Here is a 21400-nt window from a genome sequence, read left to right as displayed (position 1 = left end):
TACTCCTCGACCCACCCAAGTCCCTCCTCCACGTACCGTTGAAACTAGACTTGACCATAACATTCGCAAACCCAATCCCAGATATGCGAATTTAGCTCAAGCTACCGCCACCTCCACATCCTTACCCAAAACCGTCAAACAAGCTCTTGTCTCCACGCAATGGCGACAAGCAATGCAAGAGGAGTTTCAAGCTCTTGACCGCAACAAAACATGGTCACTTGTTCCTCGTCAACCGTCACAAAACATTGTTGGATGCAAATGGGTCTTTAGGATTAAATACAATCCCGATGGCTCACTGAAACAATACAAAGCTCGTTTAGTAGCTAAAGGATTTCATCAACGACCGGCATCGACTACAATGAAACCTTGATCCGATCGTTAAACCTACTACAGTTCGACTTGTTCTCTCTCTCGCAGTCACACATTCGTGGTCTCTCCGACAACTCGACGTCAATAATGCATTCCTACAAGGCACCCTGACCGATGATGTATACATGGCCCAACCACAAGGCTTTCTTGACGAATCAAAACCTGATTATGTTTGCAAATTAAATAAAGCAATATATGGTCTCAAACAAGCTCCAAGAGCATGGCATACGGAGCTCAAAACCTATCTCCTGCAATACGGGTTCAAACAATCACTTTCGGATTCCTCTTTATTTATCTACAATGTGAAAAATGTACGTATTTACATGCTTGTTTATGTTGATGATATAATCATCACCGGACCAAATCACCATCATTTACAACTATTCATTGATAAATTAGCGCATCGATTCTCTATCAAAGACCTTGGACCACTATCCTATTTTCTCGGCATTGAAGTCACCCCGAACAACCTTGGACTTCATCTAAACCAATCAAAATATATACATGATCTCCTATGCAAATTTCGAATGTCTGAAGCCAAACCAAATACCACTCCCATGGCCACTGACAATCCACTAGTCCGTGAGGATAATAAACCAATTGAAAACCACTCCGACTATCGCTATTGTAGGTAGTCTGCAATATCTCTCCCTCACTCGACCAGATATAGCTTTTACTGTCAATCGACTAGCACAATTCCTTCACCACCCCACTTCTAACCATTGGTCAGCTCTAAAAAGATTACTACGCTACTTACAAGGCACACAAACACATGGTCTTCAGCTTCACCGCAACTCACCAATGTGCTTACATGCCTTCGTGATGCTTGATTTTGCGGTGATAAAGACAATTACCTCTCAACCACCGGCTACATAATTTATCTTGGTCGCAATCCAATCTCCTGGTCATCAAAGAAGCAACGCGGCCTTGCACTCTCCACTACAGAAGCCGAATTTAGAGCAGTAGCAGCTGTCACGACCGAAACTCTATGGCTACGAAATCTCCTCACTGAGTTGCATATCGACATCCTCAAACCACCAGCTCTATATTGTGACAACATGTCTGCAACTCTATATGCTAAAAACCCTGTCTTCCACTCAAGAATGAAACACATGGCTCTGTCCTTTCACTTCGTCCGTGAGCAACTTCAGCTAGGCCACATTCGTATCCAACATATCGCTAGTAAAGATCAGCTGGCAGATGCTCTCACCAAGCCACTTCCGAAGTCTCGCTTTCATGCACTACGAGACAAGATAGGACTCCTACCTCCTACGTCCATCTTGCGGGGGCGTATCAACAGTATATCAACTATAGACTCTTCCTCAAGCAACGTATCTTCCATATCATCACAAAATGTGCAATGATTTTCCTAGCAATATACTTACTCCAATTAAGTACATATTTATCATGTAAATATTAGATTTATATTTCTTGCACAAGAGTCCATCTCCCTGTATAAATAGGATAGCAACTCATTGTAATTACTCACTAAATACAAACACAACTTTCTCATCTTACAGTTAGTTGGTGATTCAATGCAGTCGAAGCTTATTTGAGTTGGCTGAATCGAATTATTGGTTTAGCTTCGCCACACCTACAGTTCTTTTCACGAGTTAATGAGTTTGAAACTTATTTATGCACTGTCGAAAATTTCTTCTGATTTGAGGTCGTAAAGAGCCTTAAAAATTCTCCCTTAAAGATCACTTAATCAAGGGGGGAGAATGTGAGATATTGACGACATTGAATAGCAATTATAGTAATACACTAATACACTAATATTGCATAAAATATGTAACTGTTTTAGGTTACACCCTACGGTGGTGGATAGTGGTTGAGCGGCCTATACCATGTTTTTTTCTCTCAAACTCATGGCTCTAACCACAATGACGAGGAATTACATTTCTTGCACATAATGGCTCAGGGAAATTAGCCCAAAGGCTCACCATGCTTTGGTTCAGGAATATGATGTAATATAGCAAAATGTTGTTGTAATGGCGTGAAGTAAATATTTGTAACTGTTTACAAAGTCATCACAATAACTGAAGTTAAATTATGTGTAACTGTTCACAAAGTCATCAGTCATCACTATAACTGAAGCTATTATTTTGTTTAGTTCTTCAAATTTGATTTTGAACTTCTTGCCCGCTTTGTAGAGTACCATTTAGCATGATATAATGGTCTGACTAGAATCATTTAACGAACCATAATAATGATACGTAGGCGAACTATTCTTATCGAATCTGGCTTGTCAAAGTTTTTGCTAGTAAATAAGGAGTAACTTATATGTTAAAATTGTCGCTCGCTCGTTCTTTTAGTATTGGGCCTATTACAATTTACATTCTTCTTTAATTGTGCAGGAATTTGTCTGGACTTATGCTGATGAATTACGTTTCACTGTCGAAAGGTTGGAAAGATGATCCTCCACAACATTCAAATGTATAACACTCATCCGGAACACCTGTGGAAACATAACAACGCTAGATGTGTAGAGCATTGCGGTAGGGTACTGATTTTGGCGATTTAGCCGTGATGTAGAGAAACATCATCCTTCACTTCTTTTGTTCGACTTCTTTATGCACTGTTATCAGATTTTGGTACTCGTCTTCTTGAACAAATCTATCCTGTGTGTTGATATATCGAAATTGCTTTGGAGGAGTCAGTGATGTGGTGCAATTTACATGGGTGGTTGTGTTTTATGAGACTACGACAACAGGATGGGGTTGCTCAATCGACCGACTCTCCTTAGGGCACGATCTGTATCATGGAGTACTATTAAATTATAAAAGGCAAACATATTCACAACGCTTAATTAGCCGTATGCCCGTATCAATAAAGAGGACATTTGTTATAAAAGAGACTAAGACACTTATAGGAATACATTAATGTCTATTTCATACAAGTATTTTTATCGGAAAATCCAGCTTGATGACTCATTTCTTCTTTTCCTTTTCGTATTCATCTCTTGTCTCCTTTGTTCTTTCTGCACCACTTCCCTTTTTGTATGATCTGTTCCCTTTCATCTGTACCTTGAATAAGCACACATGAAAGAAAAACAATTTATACAAACAACAAAATGAATAATCGCTTAGATATAATTAATGTACGAATGGTAAATATACCTGAGTGAAGAAGCTGCAATTGAAAAGAAATAGAACAAAAACTAACGGCTTAAAAGTTGCACCAATATAGAGGAAGGAACAAAAACCACAAATAACGGTTTAAAAGTTGCACAATATAGAGCTGAAGGTATGTGAATTAATATACTCGTATGTCCAAAGAATGTTTTGGTAACCGCAGAAGATAGAGCTGAAGGTATGTGAATTAATATACTCTTATGTCCAAAGAATGTTTTGGTAACCGCAGAAGATAAGAAGTCGGATACTAAAGAGAATGCGGACCGTAACGGTTGAGAGTAGTGTACTTTGGGGATGAAAGAACAAACCCCATCAAAGAACATACCCCTTGAAATATTTCCGCTTTTATTTTCATCATCGAATCTTAGTTATCTCAGTAACTTCAATATCTTAAATTATTCCTCTTATCCCATTATTGTTGTCATCTTGCTCATTTTTCTAAGTACTGAGAAAATCCAACAAAAGAATTAAGGCTAGAATTTGAGAAAGAATGTTTTTTGAGATAAAGATAAATGATAGTAAATAAAAAAGATGAGTTCACTATTGTAATTTTGAAGGGTGTAGACCTTACGTTTTATATTGATTGTCTCAGTGGATTCAATGCAAATTCCGTTGAGATTTCAACATAGAAATCAATTTGAATGTTCACGTATTAATGTGTCTTTTAATTGCTTGTGGAGATGAAGCATTTTTGTCCTTTAATTGCTTGTAGTAATGAAGTATTTTTGGAGTTTCATTTGTCTTTCACTCTTCCAATTCCTAATCCAGTATTAATGACTTCATGACTACTCAATGTGTAAGTTGAGATTCTTGAGAATACTGCCGAATGTCATCTAAATAGAAGAATTGGATGCCACGTGTTTTTTAGATAGATGCTCCAGTAGCCTTTTTATATTATTGTATAGATGTATAGATGTAATGAGACATAATAATTACTTATATATGAAAAATAAAAAATTTAATTCTACTATTTATTAAAGTAAAAAAACTCATTATTGATTTGTTTGCGGATTCAAGATTTTTTATGCAACACTTGATTGTATTATAACTAGTTTTAGACTCGTACATAAAAATGCACGGGTTGTTGTTTAAATATTATGGTGATGGTGATTTTTTTTTCGAATTTAAATATTTTTATTTTTATCAATATAAATATTTGCTATGGATTATTTTGGTGATTTTTTAAATGTTAAAAAAAAACCACCAAAATGATTTAATCAGTATAATTATTATGGTAATTTTTATTTCGATTTTTAAAATTTTCATTTCAGTAATTTTTTTTTTTATCTTTTAGACCTATATTTGTTATGTTGATTTATTCCTTAGTTATTAAATTTACTTAGTTAATGATGCATAAAAAATTAGTGAATTAAGAAATTAATTGATCAAAATTTATGTAAGTGATGGTATAAATAGTGGTGGGTCAAAAGTCTATTTATCTCCTTAATTTAAGCAGCCAATCAAAAGTCATAAAAAGACTTGGCTTTTATATAATGTAGATTCATAAATTTTCTATTTTAGTGCAGAGATTATTATATATGACACATTAATAACCAGCTTATGTATATTTAGCACCCATTTTATTTTTTAATTATGATTTTGTCTTAAATAAAGTTATTATAATATCGATAGTCTTAAAATAAACATTATAATATCACTAATGTAGCAATATATAATCGCTTATATAAATATCTACGTGATTAATATTTGTATGATATTGTTGTAACTAAGGTTTGCCATTAATACAAACTCTTATAAAAACTCTCTAAGTTTAAGCGATTTTGTCTTATTGTGAGGCATTCTTGGAACTTAGGTATCAACCCGACATCTTTTGCGTCTCTTTTTTTTTTGATTAAAATGGGATTAACCCGTGACCTACAGCGAGTAGGGCCACAAAACGAAGTTCACAACAAAAGAAAACGAAAACAAAGAAAGCAGTAATAAACATTATAATATCTTTTGCGTCTCTTAAATAAGATGTTTTGACTTTTGATCATATCTAAATAAATGATTAGACATAATGTAAATATTAAGACTTTATAACTATTTTTTTGTTACTAAGTTAATTACACCGTTAGAACGCACGGGCATCCAAACTAGTATAGTGAATATACCGTAATCTCTTCAACAGGAGGTTTCGTCCTTAATTTGTCATCCTTACTAACAAGAATGAGTATAAAAACAGGGCAAGAATCATTGACATAGCATTCAAGTTTCAAGCCCTTGCTGGACAAGGCCGCGCCACTTTTGTCTAATTCTGACCCGACTAATGACCCCGATTATGCTACGGCCTACATGTAATCAAAACATAAAAGTTCCTAGGAGCTTTCTTTCATGGCCTTTCGATCAACAGGACCCTATACCAAAAACCATTGTTCCAAAAACAACATTACATTTTCAAATGTTAATCGTCGAGCAATTTACTTCAACCACTTCTTCCAGTCATCTCGTGGGACTACTCGTACCAGCAACACCCCCAACACCTGATGCTCAAGATGAGCATCGGATTATTTCAACTTGGAACAGACGTTTGGCAGCATTGATCAACTCGAAAACACATATATCACCAACTCGCAATTTGTTGTCCAATGCATACTTCTTCCAGCCTCCAACAATATTCATATACTTCGGTGTATTGCCTTCACATCGAACAGGCCACGTATCACCAGTTGCATTTTCAAGTGTGCAGCTCCCTCGAATTTTTCTCAAGTACTTCGCAGCAAACGTCAATGGTACGTTCTGCCTCACCAAATAAAAGCAAATTTTAAGTAACTATTTCGTACTGCTTCATTCATCTCATTTATATGGTTTATTTTTCAGTTTACTTCAACGAATCAAATTCTTACCAGGCGAAAATTATACATCACATAACACGGTCGCATTCTGACGGTAAAACAAGGGTTTTCAAATTGATAAGAATTAATCTTCTTGATATGCTCACGGTTGAGAGTTCCAATTTTCCTTCTGTATTGCCCAACCAAAGCAAGCATCCCGTTTTCTGCAAGAAATAGTCAATAATAAGATAACCAAGGGTGAAGTGCGGGAAGCCGTAGTAGCCCATATCCAAGCAAAAATTCTTGTGTAAAGCGGCCTCACACACCTCTCACACGAATGCCCATTGGGCTTGAAGTGTGGATACAATTACTACCTGATTCTTAATATTCCGCTTTAGAAATAGAGGTTGGTGACGGGTGAGAACCCGTAACCTTTCAATCACACGTCTCTAATACCAAGTCAAGTAACCATCTCATCCAAAAGTTAGTTTTAACTAATTGTTGAGTCTCAATATCGGTTTTATACTCTTGAACAATTTTTTTTGTTGTAAACCCGTTTCACATTACTAATGTAAAACCGCCTCACAAAAGATCAATTGATGACCAAAAGCATTAGATATAAAATTGACATCAAATAAGAAAATGGAGAACCTTTTGATGAAGAGCTAGGTGAACAAGGGTAACTCTTGATGTGAGTTTCAGTTGCAGTCTCCGGGACTTGGGTTTCTTGAGGATCAAGAGGGTACTCAATTTCACAAGCGGTCTTGTCGAAAATAAACACACTGAACTGAGACATTCCTCCATAAGTGAACACCAAGAAATGGGCATGACATATTGAATAACAGGTCACAAATTCATGCCAGCCATCTCTGAACCATGCTCTGCCATTTTCTTTCAGTAATTCGACTTTCCATGTCTTACCAGTTGGAATTTTGAGGCTTACAACATCCGATAGTTCATTCCCATATTCAGCCATAAACTCTTTAGGAATTCCCTGATAAAATAATAAATAATTGCATTTATTAGTTTCCATCGAATGTGTATCTAAGTGATCGACAACAATAATACTCCTTCTATCCCGCTCATTTGTTTATTTTTGGATTGTCACCAAAACCATGGAAAGAGGAGAGGGCTAATTTATTGGACGACAAGTATATCCAATTAAGTGTGTATGATCAAATTGCTCAAGGCCCCAAAGGCATTGCCAAACTAGAAAGATAAAACAATTGATTGAGACACCAAAAATAGAATATACGGCGTATATAGGTAATATGAACGGGCCGGAGGGAGTAATCGAACAGCATCAAAACAAATAGTGACAGAGTTATTTTTTTTATGTTGACCAGGAGTATCATTTACTAACAGGTGGGACAATCTCCTTCGGATACTAAGACAATTTAATGGATTGACCTCTACCAAGTTTCGCTTTTTCATTCGCAGAAGTCAGGAATCGAACCCCTAACCACTTGTTTAACAGATGAGAGTCTTACCACCCACACTAGCGAACTTTGGTATAGTGACGGAGTTAATGACGCAGTTAATGACATGCAATTCTACCTACATAACGTTGTGCCTTAGGAAAGCTTATTTACTAGGTGTAAACAGTGACGGACTTAATGACATGCAATTCTGTAAATGAAACAATGATAACCGCATGCTCGATCCTACTCTCTTAGATTTCATAGGGAGATATAATTGATTTTGAGACTATAATTTCCGATTAACTACTAATATACTACCTACGTCTCAATCATTTGTTTACCTTTTGTATTATTTATGTGGATTTTTTAGAGGTAAACAAACTATTGAGACAAAATGATGCTTATAGATTAGATAAAAGAGAGAAAACAAGATACGAAGGTATATATACAGAGTAGAGTACCAGTTCATGAAGATCGCCTCGAGGCTCAAGAATTATCCTGAAGAAGCTGGGGAGGTTATGAGGATGATCATCAATTGCCATGAAGGAAACTGTGAATCTTGCTCAGTTGTTTTTTTTTTTTTTTTTTTTTTTTTACTTTTTTAAGTGTTTAACAAGGTAAACAACAAGTCTTTTCGGCAGTAAAAAACTGAAGCTTCTAGACATTGAGGATGTAAAATGAATGCAATTTTATCGGTTCCGATCTTTTGTTTAATTGTTTAATTTTAGGGTGTCTTATTATTCATTTATTTATCTAGAAAGTTTTTTTACGGGTGTCAATGTCTCATCCACTAACCACCATCACCACCACAATAGTCGGTCCTCCTTCAGACGGGTCATTTTGGTTCAAAAAAAAAGACGGAATTTATTTTAAGACCATTTTACACCCAAATGTGGTCACTTTTGGAAAACAAGTTAGCATAGTTGTAACACTAGTTAGACCATTATGGTTACAATAGATAATAAAATGTTTACAATTTTTTTTTTTTTTTGGTAAGACGGAAATGGTCCCTCTGGAACAAGAATCTGTGCCACCCCAAATGGTTTCCTCCTCTTTTCTTTGATTTTCTGCCAAAACCAAGGTAAACAAATAACCGAAATGATGGAGTAATTAATACTCCCTCATATTCCGAATAAGTGTCCTATTTGGACAATGTCACGAAAATTAAAGAATATAGTTAAAATAATGAAAATTATTTTATAAGGGTAAGAATATAAGAGTTAAATAATGAAAATTATTGAATATGATGAGTTATGGGTGGTTGAGGTGGTAAATAAAGAAAAGAGTCGATGGTAGGAAAATAAAAAAACCATGTCCAAATATGGCAAATGAGACGGTTATGTGAATTGACGGAAATGGCAAATAAGAAACTTATTTAAAATAGGAGGGAGTATTTTTTTACTTTTATAATTACTAGGTTTGGTGGGTCCCGCTCGAGTTAAACCAATTTAATTCCAACACTACCTAGCTAAATCAAGATGACCGCAAGTAAACCTGATAAAATTGACTCGGCCAGATAATTCAACCAGAATAACCTGACTCGGTACCCGAACTTAACTCGAATCTGAATTAACCCGACAGAGTACAACCCGACTCCAAAATTTCAGTGATATACTGATATAAACTGATTATTATTCACAAATAACTTGATAATAGTTGAGCCGAAAATTACCCGAATACGAAAGACCAGGCCAAACTCGACTCAAAATCTGCATACCCGAAATGACCGGACTCGAATACCCCATTTGCCAGGTCTACTCGTAAGCCGATAATATATCTACACCGGATGGATAGACGCAATAATAAATTAACTTAATTATTTTTTTTTTTTTTTTTTTTTTGGTACCACGAAGCAGGGGAAGCCCCAAAACTAACTACGAAAACAGGATAAAGCAAACCAAAACAAAACAAACAAAAGCAGGTCCAACAAAAACGAAAACGAAAACTACATAAAACTAAAAGGGACGTAGCGTGGCCAAGCTACTCCTCTAGCGTCCAGTTCAATGAGCCTGCGCAAATCTCTCGGCACCGAATCCGCCTCCACAATGCGTAGAGCTTGCTCCTGGTCGACCCCCACATTTGCTAACCAATCTGCACAGAAGTTAGCCTCTCGAAACACATGAATAACTTGCACTTGCCATTCCGAGTTTTGAATCAAAGATTTGCAGATTTTAATGATATGAGAATGAGCCGTCGGTAGGAGTTCTTCACCGTCTTTCATGAAGCTTTCTACGACCCGAGAATCAGTTTGAATTATAAGACGGGGAATCCTTCGCTCCCAAGCTAAGAGAAGCCCACGCCTAAGAGCCATTAACTCCGCTCTTGTCACCGTAGCACTACCCAATCTCTCCGCAAAAGCCACAACAATCCGGCCTGTGGGGTCACGAAACATGCCACCCGCACCCGACATGCCAGGATTACCTTTGGATGCCCCATCAATATTAAGAGTCAGCCACCCCGTCGGAGAAGCCACCCACCTAATCAACACCTCTTTCCTCTTCTCGGTAGTTCCACAACTAATCAGTTCCCTCATATCTTTTGCCATCACAACCTCCTCAATCCTTTGCATAAGCGTGGTATATGCATTGATTGGAATAATCTCCTCCCGACCAAACACTCGACAATTCCTCCAGCGCCACAACCACCATACCACAACAGCAAAAGTGGTCGGCCAATTCTTCAATCCGGTGTGAGAAGAAGGAGTAAGATTCAAGACTACCCATTCCCGTACAGAAGCTGCGTTAAGAAAAGGCAGAGTGCGAGCATTAGGAAAAGATTTCCACACATTTCTCGCTTCCGGACAATCCCGTAAAATATGGAGCGAAGTTTCTTCAACTCCAGGGCACCTTGAACAACACGGGTCTTCAGTAAAACCCCTACGAGCTCTATTTGCGTTCGACATGATCCGATCATGGAGTAACAACCAGAGGAATAATCGCATCCTCTGCGGAGCCCACGTGTTCCATGGTAAGAGCCAAAATGATTCCGTCCCCGAACTCAATTCATTTCGAATGAGTTTAATAGCCGATTTTACTGAGAAGAATCCATTAGATGTCTCTGCCCAGTAAGCTTTGTCCTCTGTATTCTCCCCGGTATTCACCTCAAAAGCCGCAATAGTTTGCAGGACCGTATTTGGGAAAAAATCCGCGAAGAGTTCCCATTTCCACCCAGCCTCCACATCCCACATATCAGCTACCGAATTATATTCAAGAGGTTCAGGGATGACGAAATTGGTGTGCATCTCGAGAGGAGTATCCATTGCCCATTTGTGTTTCCAAAAAAGAGTCTTCTCCCCATTGCCAATAGCTGAACCTAATCCCCTACGAAGAATGTCAGCTGATTCAACTATGCCCTTCCACGCATTCGAGCTATTCTGCTTCGCCTCGAACATACCCATATCACACCTGCCTTTACAATATTTGTGTCTTAAAATCCTAGCCCACAAAGCATTTGGCTCCGTCAACATTCTCCAACCTAGTTTAGCCATAAACGCCGCATTCACTTGTCGCATCGAGCAGAGTCCAAGTCCCCCATTGTTCTTCTCATTCGTGACCAAGTTCCACGACACAAGACTCAAGCCTCGACTGTCTTGATTTCCACCCCAGAGAAATCTCCTAGACCTCCTGTCCAAGTCCTCACAAATCGATTTTGGTATGCGGGCTGTCTGCATAGCATAGGACGGTATCGAGTTGAGCGTAGATTTAACTAGGGTTGCCCTTCCAGCCAAGGAGAGGCCTCTCGATTTCTACCCCGTCAATCTTTTATCTACTTTTTGCACAATGAAATCAAAGGTGTCTTTCGTCACCCTTCCATTTATTGTCGGCATTCCCAAGTAAGTCCCTAGGTCCTCTGTTCTTTCTATGCCCAAGATATTAGTGATGGCAGTCGAGTCAACTTCAGTTACATTGGACGAAAAGAAAACCTTAGACTTCTCTCGGCTCATTCGTAAACCCGAAGCTTGGCAAAACTTAAGCAAGCAGTCATTGATTTTATGAGCTTCATCTGGGTTGGCTTCCGCAAAAAGAATAATATCATCCGCGAAAAAAAGATGGGTAAGAATAGGTCCTCCTCGACAAGTGGGGAAACCCTTCCACAAGCCATTCTCATAGGCTTGCACAATGAGTTGACTAAGCTTCTCCATGCAAATAGTAAATAAATAGGGTGAAAGAGGATCACCTTGTCGGATTCCCCGAGTAGGGGCGAAGAAGTCCGTCTTTTCTCCATTCCATAAAACATTCAGTGTGACGGACTGTATTAGAAGCATGATGACACGCACCATCTTCACCGGCAGGCCCATGTCTAAAAGGGTATGAAGAATAAACGGCCACTCCAATTTATCATATGCCTTTTCTAGATCGAGTTTGAGAACCATAAATCCCTTACGACCCTTCTTCTTTCTCATTGAGTGCAAAGCTTCCTGCACGATGATAATATTATCCGTAATTTGTCGCTTCGGCACGAAACTGGTTTGGACGGGATTAATAAGAACCGGTAGTACAGGCTTTAGACGATTAACAATCATCTTAGTTATAATTTTAAAAGCCACGTTACACAATCCTATGGGGCGTAATTGACTGACCATCTGAGGATGCTCGACCTTTGGAATCAGAGAAGTGAACGCCTCACACAGACCATTTGGCAAAACTTCATCATTCAACACTCCTAAAATCATTTTGCACACAGTGGGTGAAACAAATTCCCACTGACTTTGATAGAACAAGGCCTGAAATCCATCCGGACCGGGTGCTTTGAATGGCGACATTTGTTTTAACGCACATTGAATATCAGTCTCCGAGAAATCACGTGCTAGCTGGGCCCGTTCAGCCGAGTTCAGAAGAGGGAACTGGTTAACCACTAGTCCCGACAAATCACAAACAATAGTCGGCCCAGCAAATAAATTCTTGAAATAATTGATAACCATGTCCTTAACCTCAGAGGTATCCCAAACCCAATGCCCCTGCTCATTTATAAGCGCTTCGATTCTATTATGTTGACGTCGAATAATCGTGCCCAAGTGGAAAAGACGGGTATTCCTGTCACCGTCACAAATAGCCTCCATTCGCGATTTTTGGAACCACAACAATTCCTCTTCCCTTAGGACATCATTGAGTTGAGTCTTCAATTTAAGCTCGTATTTGTACAGATAATTAGCACCATTACGAGCTAATTTCTTTTGTACCCCAGTAGCCGTCTCTCTAAGCTCCTTTTCTTCGCAAAAATATTTCGAAAAATATTCTGGTTCCAATCTTGCAGTTTATTGGCAAAAGCATGAATAAAAGGGATTAAGGGTTCCTCATTGTTCCAATTATTCGCCACAAACTCCGTAAATTTATCATGAGTAAGCCAAGCCGCTTGAAAACGAAAAGGTCTTAAACTACCTGGAAGAGGAGCAAAACCATTAGTACTAACCACGATGGGACAGTGGTCTGACTGATTTTGCACCAAATGTCTAAGGGACCCCTCCTCGAACATGGTTCTCCATGCGGAATTACAAATAGCACGATCAAGACGAGCCCATTGCCTAGTCTCCACTGTGTGTCCTCTAGACCAAGTGTACTCAGGTCCAGAGAAATCCAAGTCGATCCAGTTGTTGTTCTCAAACCACGTGTTAAAACGGTTGCATCTCCTCCTCATACCATCACTACGCCCATTCCTTTCAGAAAGGAACCGAGTATCGTTAAAGTCTCCCATCGTCAGCCAAGGTCGATTATGGGAACGAGCAAACCTCTCCAACTCATGCCAGAGATCCTCCCGTTTAACCGTATCTGGGCTAGCATAGACTGCCGTATAATACCAAGGAATTTCCCCAACGCGAGAAATCTCGACTGTTATGTGTTGAGGATGGTGTATCAGCGGCGTGACAGTCACCTCCTCAGGTTTCCAAAACAGCCATATGCCACCACTAAAACCACGAGCATCCACACGAGTCTTGCCACCAAAACTAATTCTGTCACACACCCTTTGAGCCGTCTCACCACTGATATGTGGTTCAACCAAAGCGAGAACCTGCGGTTTATTCACTCTTATCAGCTCATTAAGCATCGTTAAAAATTCAGGCCGCCCTGCTCCCTGGACATTCCATGTCATGAGGCTAAGTGCAGGACGATGGTTTAAACTATTAGGGAATCGATCCATAAAACAAGTAGGATGAACAGGAACCGAGGACAAGTACGCCTCAGAGAGACGATTCAGAATCATCATCACCTCTGGGGTGACCTTCACTTCCAGGAATAGGTCTGGGGATATCGTCAGCGGAGGCAGAAATACCTCTATTTCCAACTCCATCTTGTGTGCTAGCGGAATGGCCGTGGCCATGTCCGGGCCTTCCATTGGTGATGTTAAGCAAGGGTAATGAGACGGAGGGATGAGAGAGTGACGGGTGGTTGGGATTCGAAGAGGGTTGAAGTGGAAGTTCATGATGAGGTAGCGAAGCAGCGAACGAGGGTTTACCAGGTTTCTTAATAAAATTCCTATCCACCTTAATCGCAAGAGGCTTTTTCCTTATATTTTCCTTCAAAGTACCAGAAAGATACTGAGATTTTGGTTGGGAATTATTAGGATTAATATGTGGAATATTATTAAGCTTATTATGCGGAATAGTTGACGTGGTCAAAAGATTTTCCTGGCTTATATTCTGAATATCCTCGACTGATTGGGTAGGTTTAATTTGATTTGTGGGATTTCCTAAAGCATTACCCAAATCATTTTCCTCCAAATTTACCCTATTTTCCTCCAAATCAGTTTCCATCATGGAAAGGATTCCTGTCTCATATTCCTTATTCTCCTCCAAAATTACCCTATTTGCCTCATTTAGCATTGATTCCGAATTTTCCAAATTAACAGAGATATGCTCTAAAGATTTTGGGCTTCCACTTGGACTAAGGGCTCTCTTAGGCGTCTTGGACTGGTTACCCATAGCAGCATTTCTGATGGGGACATCTACCAGACTTGCATCCAGCCCATTCAACTCCTCACCCTCTGCCTCTTCCACCCCTTCACTACCAAGGGCATCAAACCTGGACCCAGACCGGGTAGGGTTTTTTAAAATTTGAACTCTCTGAATAGCCTGTTGATTGGGTTGTTTCGTGACTTCCTTCTCTGCTTTACCTGTCCTACGACGTGTAGGCTTCTTAACTTGCATCCAAGACCCATACGGATTCTTTTCCACCTCACTTCCATGACTTTCCTTATGATTAGCTTCACCATTAGCAGGTACATTATCTATCTGACAAGTTGATGGCTCAGGGTGAAACAAAGGGCATTTAGCATCTATATGACCTAATTTGCCACATTTGTAACAGATCAACCTCAAACCTTCGTATTGGATGATCCACACCTTGCCATTCAGCCTGAACTTGGACAACATGGGTTTAGTAAGATCTACCTCCACGCTCATACGTATAAACTGACCCCTCTCTGCAGAAGCTGTAGGTCGATCAATACGAATCACCTTACCCACTTTGCCCCCAATCTTCCTAAGAATATCTTCATGATAGTATTCCACTGACAATCTAGGAATACGAATCCATGTAGTAAGATATCTGATAGGTTCATCCGTTCCAATAAAATTCGGGATCCATTTCCTAATGGTTAGATAATGATCTCCAATCATCCACGGGCCCTCAGCAAGGACAAAATCATAGTCATTTTTATTGGTGACACGAACCACATAATAAGAGCATCCCACGTCTGTAAAAATAAGGTCCCCTTTCACAGACCATTTCTTCTTTAATTGACGAACCAAGGAATAATGACCAATGTTCTTATCAAACATTTTAATGATTAAAGAATTTTTCCAATTGCTCCTAATCATCATCTTCTCCTTTTTCGTTAACAGAATAGTCGGGCAAAGAGGATCTTCACCATGAGCGGGATCTTCAACGTCGTCATCTGAAACATCATCATAGACAGCATTATCCGTGACTGTAAAATTCTGCCCATGATTGATAGCAAAGGATGGTTCTGACCCGTTGTTTAAGGAATCCTTATAAGAGGCCCTAACAACACTTGGCTTGGGACTAAGTTCTGGGAAACTATTAGGAACCACTGAGAGATCCATATCACAAGATGAATCCTGCGTATTCTCACCATTGGTCTGATGCATTTTGAATTTTTTTATCGAGCGGGAAAACGGCTCATCATCAATACGAGTATATATTTCTTGGTGTTCACTTATGGAGGAATGTCTCGGTTTAATGTGTTGATTTTCGACATGACCGCTTGTGAGATTGAGTACCCTCTTGATCCTCAGGAAACCAAAGTTCCGAACATAGTGAGTGAAACTCAGATCATCAAGATTAACCCTTGCTCTTCATCAAAAGGTTATCTGTTTTCTTACTTGATGTCAATTCAATTTCCATCCTGCAAGTTTAGAGTTAAAATTCATACTTAATATTCTCCGCACAAAATCTCACTTTAGACGGACACCAATCCGTCTAAAGTTGTAGACGGGTCACATGTGACCACTTACACAAACAAGTGGGATGCTGGGGTTACTTTTCATACAAAAATGAGATTATTGACCTGTCTACATCTTTAGACGGATATACCCCGTCTACAATGAGACTAATTGTGTTCTCAGACATCAACTGATCTTTTGTGAGACGGTTACACTAATAATGTGAAACAGGTCTACAACAAAAAATATGGATATAAAATCTTTTAAGAGTGATTACCAAATAGTCATTTAAAACCAAGTCTTGTGTAAGGCCGCTTTACACGAGAATTTTTGCTCGGATATGGGCTACTACTAGCGCCCGGCCTTCACCGTTTGGTTATCTTGTTTTTCCCTATTTCTTGCAGAAAATGGGATGCTTGCTTTGGTTGGGCAATACAAAAGGAAATTCGGAACTCTGAACCGTGAGCACATCAAGAAGATTAATTCGTATCAATTCGAAAACCCTTGTTTTACCATCATAATACAAGTGTCTCATGTGACAGGTGATTTTCGCGTGGTAAGAATTTGATTCGTCGAAGTAAACTGAAAAATAAACCATATAAATGAGATGAAAGGAGTAATATGAAATACGGAGTAGTTAGTTAAAGTTGTTTTGATTTGGTGCGACAGAATGTTCCAGCGAAGTTTGCCGTGGAGTACTTGATGAAAACTCGAGGGAGCTGCATACTTCAAAATGCAACTGGCGATACATGGCCTATTCGACTTGAACGCAGTACGGGGCATGTGAGGTTGTCTGGAGGCTGGAGGAAGTATGCATTGGACAACAAATTACGAGTTGGTGATATATGTGTTTTCGAGTTGATAAATGTTGCCACGTGTCTCTTCAACGTTGAAATAATTCGATGTTCATCTCATGCATCAAGTGTTGGTGTTGCTGGTCCAAGTAGTCCTACAAGATCTCCGGAAGAGGTGATTGAAGTAATATTGATCGACGATTAACACTTGAAATTGTAACGTTTTCGGAATAATGGTATATTGGTATTTGGTAGGGGGTACGATTGATCGGAAGGCCAGAAAAGAAAGCTCCTAGGAACTTATTTGTTTTGGTTGGTTATATGTAGGCCTTATTTACAGGACGCAGGACTTGTACTATAAGTTCTTTAATTTCAAAATCGGTCCAAGTTCAAAGACGTTTCACAAGCTTCTTTTTTTTTCATCTCTTATAATTTGTTATGAGTTTCGTCTAAAGTTAAGACTGTTTAAAAGGAATTGGTGAAGTAGGTAATGCCTTTGGATACCGTAGAGTCTTAAGAAACAATGCATAGTTGAGCTGGTTCAATCTATACACGTATTATAATTAACATTTTAGATGATGTCACATCACATTGACTTATATAATTTCGTTGTTCGTCGAGTGAATTATCTCCTCCAATCCAATCCGTTATATCCGCTAATATTTCAAAGGTTATATTTGGATATCAATAACTGTAAATATGCTGAAAAACATTAAACAAGTCGAATATATTTGGAGAAAAATACGGTTAAAGGTACCACGAAAACCACAAAAAGCAAATGAACAAAATCAGACCCGGCAAAACCAACTCCGCCTCCATAATAATAAAGAGACGAAATAATTATTCTCGCATACTAACTACACCTGACCTAATTAACCTGATTCAAATTGGTCGAAAGCCCGAAACTACACCCGACCTAATTAACCCGTTTACCAAATCCACGTAGAATGGTTTGGATAAGAAGGAGTTTCACGTTAGGAAAGAAGAGGCGTGACGTGAGGGGTGACTTCTAATCCTAATCTATATAAGCCGGCCAACAACCATCCCTATAAATACCACCGCATACAATCATACGCTTTCATTCAACTCTCAATCAATTTATTCAATCACCAATTCCTCAATTATTTTCGCCAAGGTATAAATTTTCCCCCTTTCTATTTTTTCTTCAATTTCTTCTTTTATTTTAGTGTATTTTGTTATTGTAAGTTATTGTAATTTAATTTAATTCATGCACCATAATTTTCAATTGATCTTAGCATTAAGATTAGGGTTTTATTTTTGTAATCGGAAGTTACAATTTTCTTATTGAGTTTGATTGATTAATTGCGTTGATTGAGATAATTTGATTGCAAATCTTTCTGTTTGATTCAGATCTGCTATTCTTTTGTTGAAATTGTGTATAAATTTCGTTCTTTCTGCTGATTTTTAATTGATTAGGTTTTGTTTTAGCAATTAATCAATTGTCTGGATTTGGATTTGTGATTATTTTGTTTGAATCCATGCGGCGATCGATGGTGGTGCAAATATTTGTTTTCCTTTTGTTGTTGTTATAAAGAAATAATTGTTGGTTTATTTGATGGCCATATACTGAATTATGATGATGATTGTATTTTGTATGGCGCTTTGAATTGTCTTAACTCTTATGTTAAGTTCAACATTAGTAATTAGCGTATGAATAAGTAGCGTCTGCGTGCCGGATAATTATTACTCCCTATTATTCTGTCATGACCTGATTTTTTATGATGGTTCATATTTGTTTTGTTACTCATATCTCACAATCAGGGGCGGACCCAGGATTTAATGTATGTATGGGGTAGCAAAAAAAAAATTACTCTATATATGCATGCATGTAAAGGGATTCGATCCCGGGGCAATTGGTGGAAAATCAAAGCCTTTGCCATTGAACCAGAAGATGTTTATTGTACATTTAATGGAATAATATCTACTTATCTACTGTTCAGCAATAATTAGGGTAGCAAAAATCCGTCTTGTAAACCATTTTATTTTTTACGTTTTACGTTTGGGGTAGCAGACGCCACCCCTTGCTACTAGGTGGGTCCGCCCCTGCTCGCAATGAAATCTGTTCGCCTCAAATTTATGTGTGCTTAAATCTTAATTAGCGGTTTTGATTATGTGTAGATGCAAATCTTCGTCAAGACCCTTACTGGCAAGACCATTACTCTCGAGGTTGAGAGTTCTGACACCATTGACAATGTCAAAACCAAGATTCAGGACAAGGAGGGCATTCCTCCAGACCAGCAAAGACTGATCTTTGCTGGGAAGCAACTCGAGGATGGCCGCACCCTCGCCGATTACAACATTCAGAAGGAGTCTACCCTTCACCTTGTCCTCCGTTTGAGGGGAGGCATGCAGATTTTTGTGAAAACCTTGACTGGAAAGACCATCACTTTGGAGGTCGAGAGCTCCGACACCATTGACAATGTTAAAACCAAGATTCAGGACAAGGAGGGCATTCCTCCAGACCAGCAAAGGCTTATCTTTGCGGGTAAGCAACTGGAGGACGGCCGCACTTTGGCAGATTATAACATACAGAAGGAGTCTACCCTCCATCTTGTCCTGCGTCTGCGGGGTGGCATGCAGATCTTCGTGAAGACCCTTACCGGAAAGACCATCACCCTTGAAGTTGAGAGCTCGGATACCATCGACAATGTCAAGACCAAGATTCAGGACAAGGAAGGCATCCCCCCAGACCAGCAAAGACTGATCTTTGCTGGTAAGCAGCTTGAGGACGGCCGCACTTTGGCTGATTATAACATCCAGAAGGAGTCCACCCTCCATTTGGTGCTCCGTCTAAGAGGAGGGATGCAGATTTTCGTGAAGACCCTTACCGGGAAGACCATCACCCTGGAAGTTGAGAGCTCAGACACTATCGACAATGTTAAGACGAAAATCCAGGACAAGGAAGGGATCCCACCAGATCAGCAGAGGTTGATCTTTGCAGGGAAGCAGTTGGAGGATGGTCGCACCTTGGCTGACTACAATATCCAAAAGGAATCTACCCTCCACCTTGTCCTCCGCCTCCGTGGTGGTTTCTGAGCTTTTGGGGTTCTTACTTGACCCTGTTCGTCTTGCGTCTTTATACCCATGTTGGATTTGTATTTGCCTTTTAGACTATTACCCGTTTGTTATACGACGACAGATTCCTTTTGCTGAAGTCATGGACATGTTATATTGATCTCTTATAAGTTTACAGACTTTTACATGAATAAAAGTGCCATTTGTGTCTAATTTGTGCGGTGGTGTATCCGTCAAACTCCATTACTGGTATTCTTCTTCTGCTCAACTGCTCTACGATATCAACTTCTTACAGATCATGTTGTAAATACTGTGTTCTGTTTACGAGTTAAAAATTTACTGACTTGTGACCCTAATCTGATCCGTTTTTACATGTATACCCCTGAACAATCGTATATCCAAAAGAATTCACCCAAATCTCGACTTGGGCATGGTTAGTGAAATGTGAAACTTTCATGACAATTTATTGAGCCTTTGTTTAGTCTGCCGTTTCATAAGCTCTCATGTCTCATTCCATCAAAATTACTCCCTAGACCAAAGCATTTGCAAGTTGCAGACTTGCAAAGAGTACTACGGAGTCTTTACCGTGGCACCGTCTTACATAGTTACATGGTGAGATGACCTCGCTATGTAATTACAGAACTCATTTACTAGCATTAAATGAATAATTTTTTTACAAAAATAAACCGTCTCATTGTTCGTCATACTCTATAATCTGTCTCACTCTAATTGTCATGCCCCCAAAAAATTTGTCATTTTGCAACAACTAGTTTATAAAAAAAAAAAAAAACGGCTCTGTTGATGAATGTATTCCTCAACAGTGGACGTTTCAGTGATTATAAAGTCTTCTTATTTACTTTATTGATTAATTATATAATACTCCCTCCATACCAATCCAAAGGTAACATTGACTTTTTCACACTTGCCGAGACACGTTTTGCAACGTGAATATCTTAGTGCTATTTTGGTCAATGTTACCTTTGGATTGGTATGGAGGGAGTATATTTATATGTGATTAATGAACGTCAAACTTGTTTAAGAAAATTCAACAAATTGGTAAAGGGCATTTCTTCATGGATGTTGATGATCATCCTGATAATTTTCCAAGCTTCTTCCAGATAATTCTTGAACCTAGTCGCGACCTACAAAAATTGGTATTACACTCACATTTTATCTCTTTTTCGCTTTAGATTTAGTGACGAATTTTGTAAATATGGGGTCTTTTTCATTTTCATCTTCGGGTTTTGTTATCTTCTTCTCCATAATGTGTGTGAACATTGACATTGACATAATCATAGGATCTTTTAGTTGACATTCTAAACCGTGGGGCATTTAAGGGGCTAAACAATGGAAAATTTTCGATTTTATTCTAGTATAACGTAGCATCTTAGCTTACTCTATTGACATAATCATAGGATGTTGATACTGTCGTTTTGTGTATCAAAAATAAACCTAAATATACTAACGGAAGCTA

At 38.8% G+C, this 21400-nt stretch overlaps 4 protein-coding genes across 4 annotated transcripts; 2 read left to right on the top strand and 2 right to left on the bottom strand.

Moving 5' to 3' along the window:
• Positions 1–3299: 3299 nt before the first annotated feature.
• Positions 3300–8240, bottom strand: LOC141654952 (B3 domain-containing transcription factor VRN1-like). Its single transcript, XM_074462059.1, has 6 exons — positions 8160–8240; positions 6929–7271; positions 6350–6501; positions 6028–6242; positions 3489–3501; positions 3300–3395 (listed from the first exon to the last, which is right to left on the bottom strand). The coding sequence occupies exons 1-6, from the start codon at positions 8238–8240 to the stop codon at positions 3300–3302; spliced, it is 900 nt and encodes a 299-aa protein (XP_074318160.1).
• A 4621-nt stretch (positions 8241–12861) lies between these two features.
• On the bottom strand, positions 12862–13740 carry LOC141654951 (uncharacterized). Its single transcript, XM_074462058.1, has one exon. It carries the CDS (start codon positions 13738–13740, stop codon positions 12862–12864), a length of 879 nt encoding a protein of 292 aa, XP_074318159.1.
• Positions 13741–15880: 2140 nt separating this feature from the next.
• Positions 15881–17095, top strand: LOC141654950 (B3 domain-containing protein Os06g0112300-like). The gene is made up of 3 exons (XM_074462057.1): positions 15881–16019; positions 16501–16652; positions 16766–17095. The coding sequence occupies exons 1-3, from the start codon at positions 15881–15883 to the stop codon at positions 17093–17095; spliced, it is 621 nt and encodes a 206-aa protein (XP_074318158.1).
• An 822-nt stretch (positions 17096–17917) lies between these two features.
• LOC141656951 (polyubiquitin) lies at positions 17918–20139 on the top strand. The gene is made up of 2 exons (XM_074464045.1): positions 17918–18025; positions 19030–20139. Exon 2 carries the CDS (start codon positions 19030–19032, stop codon positions 19945–19947), a length of 918 nt encoding a protein of 305 aa, XP_074320146.1. The 5' UTR covers positions 17918–18025; the 3' UTR covers positions 19948–20139.
• The last annotated feature ends 1261 nt before the right edge of the window (positions 20140–21400 follow it).

The sequence above is a fragment of the Silene latifolia genome, chromosome 5, assembly GCF_048544455.1.
Source record: "Silene latifolia isolate original U9 population chromosome 5, ASM4854445v1, whole genome shotgun sequence".
NCBI lineage: Eukaryota > Viridiplantae > Streptophyta > Magnoliopsida > Caryophyllales > Caryophyllaceae > Silene > Silene latifolia.
The sequence above is the reverse complement of the archived record's forward strand: the minus strand, read 5'-3'. Positions and strand labels throughout refer to the sequence as shown.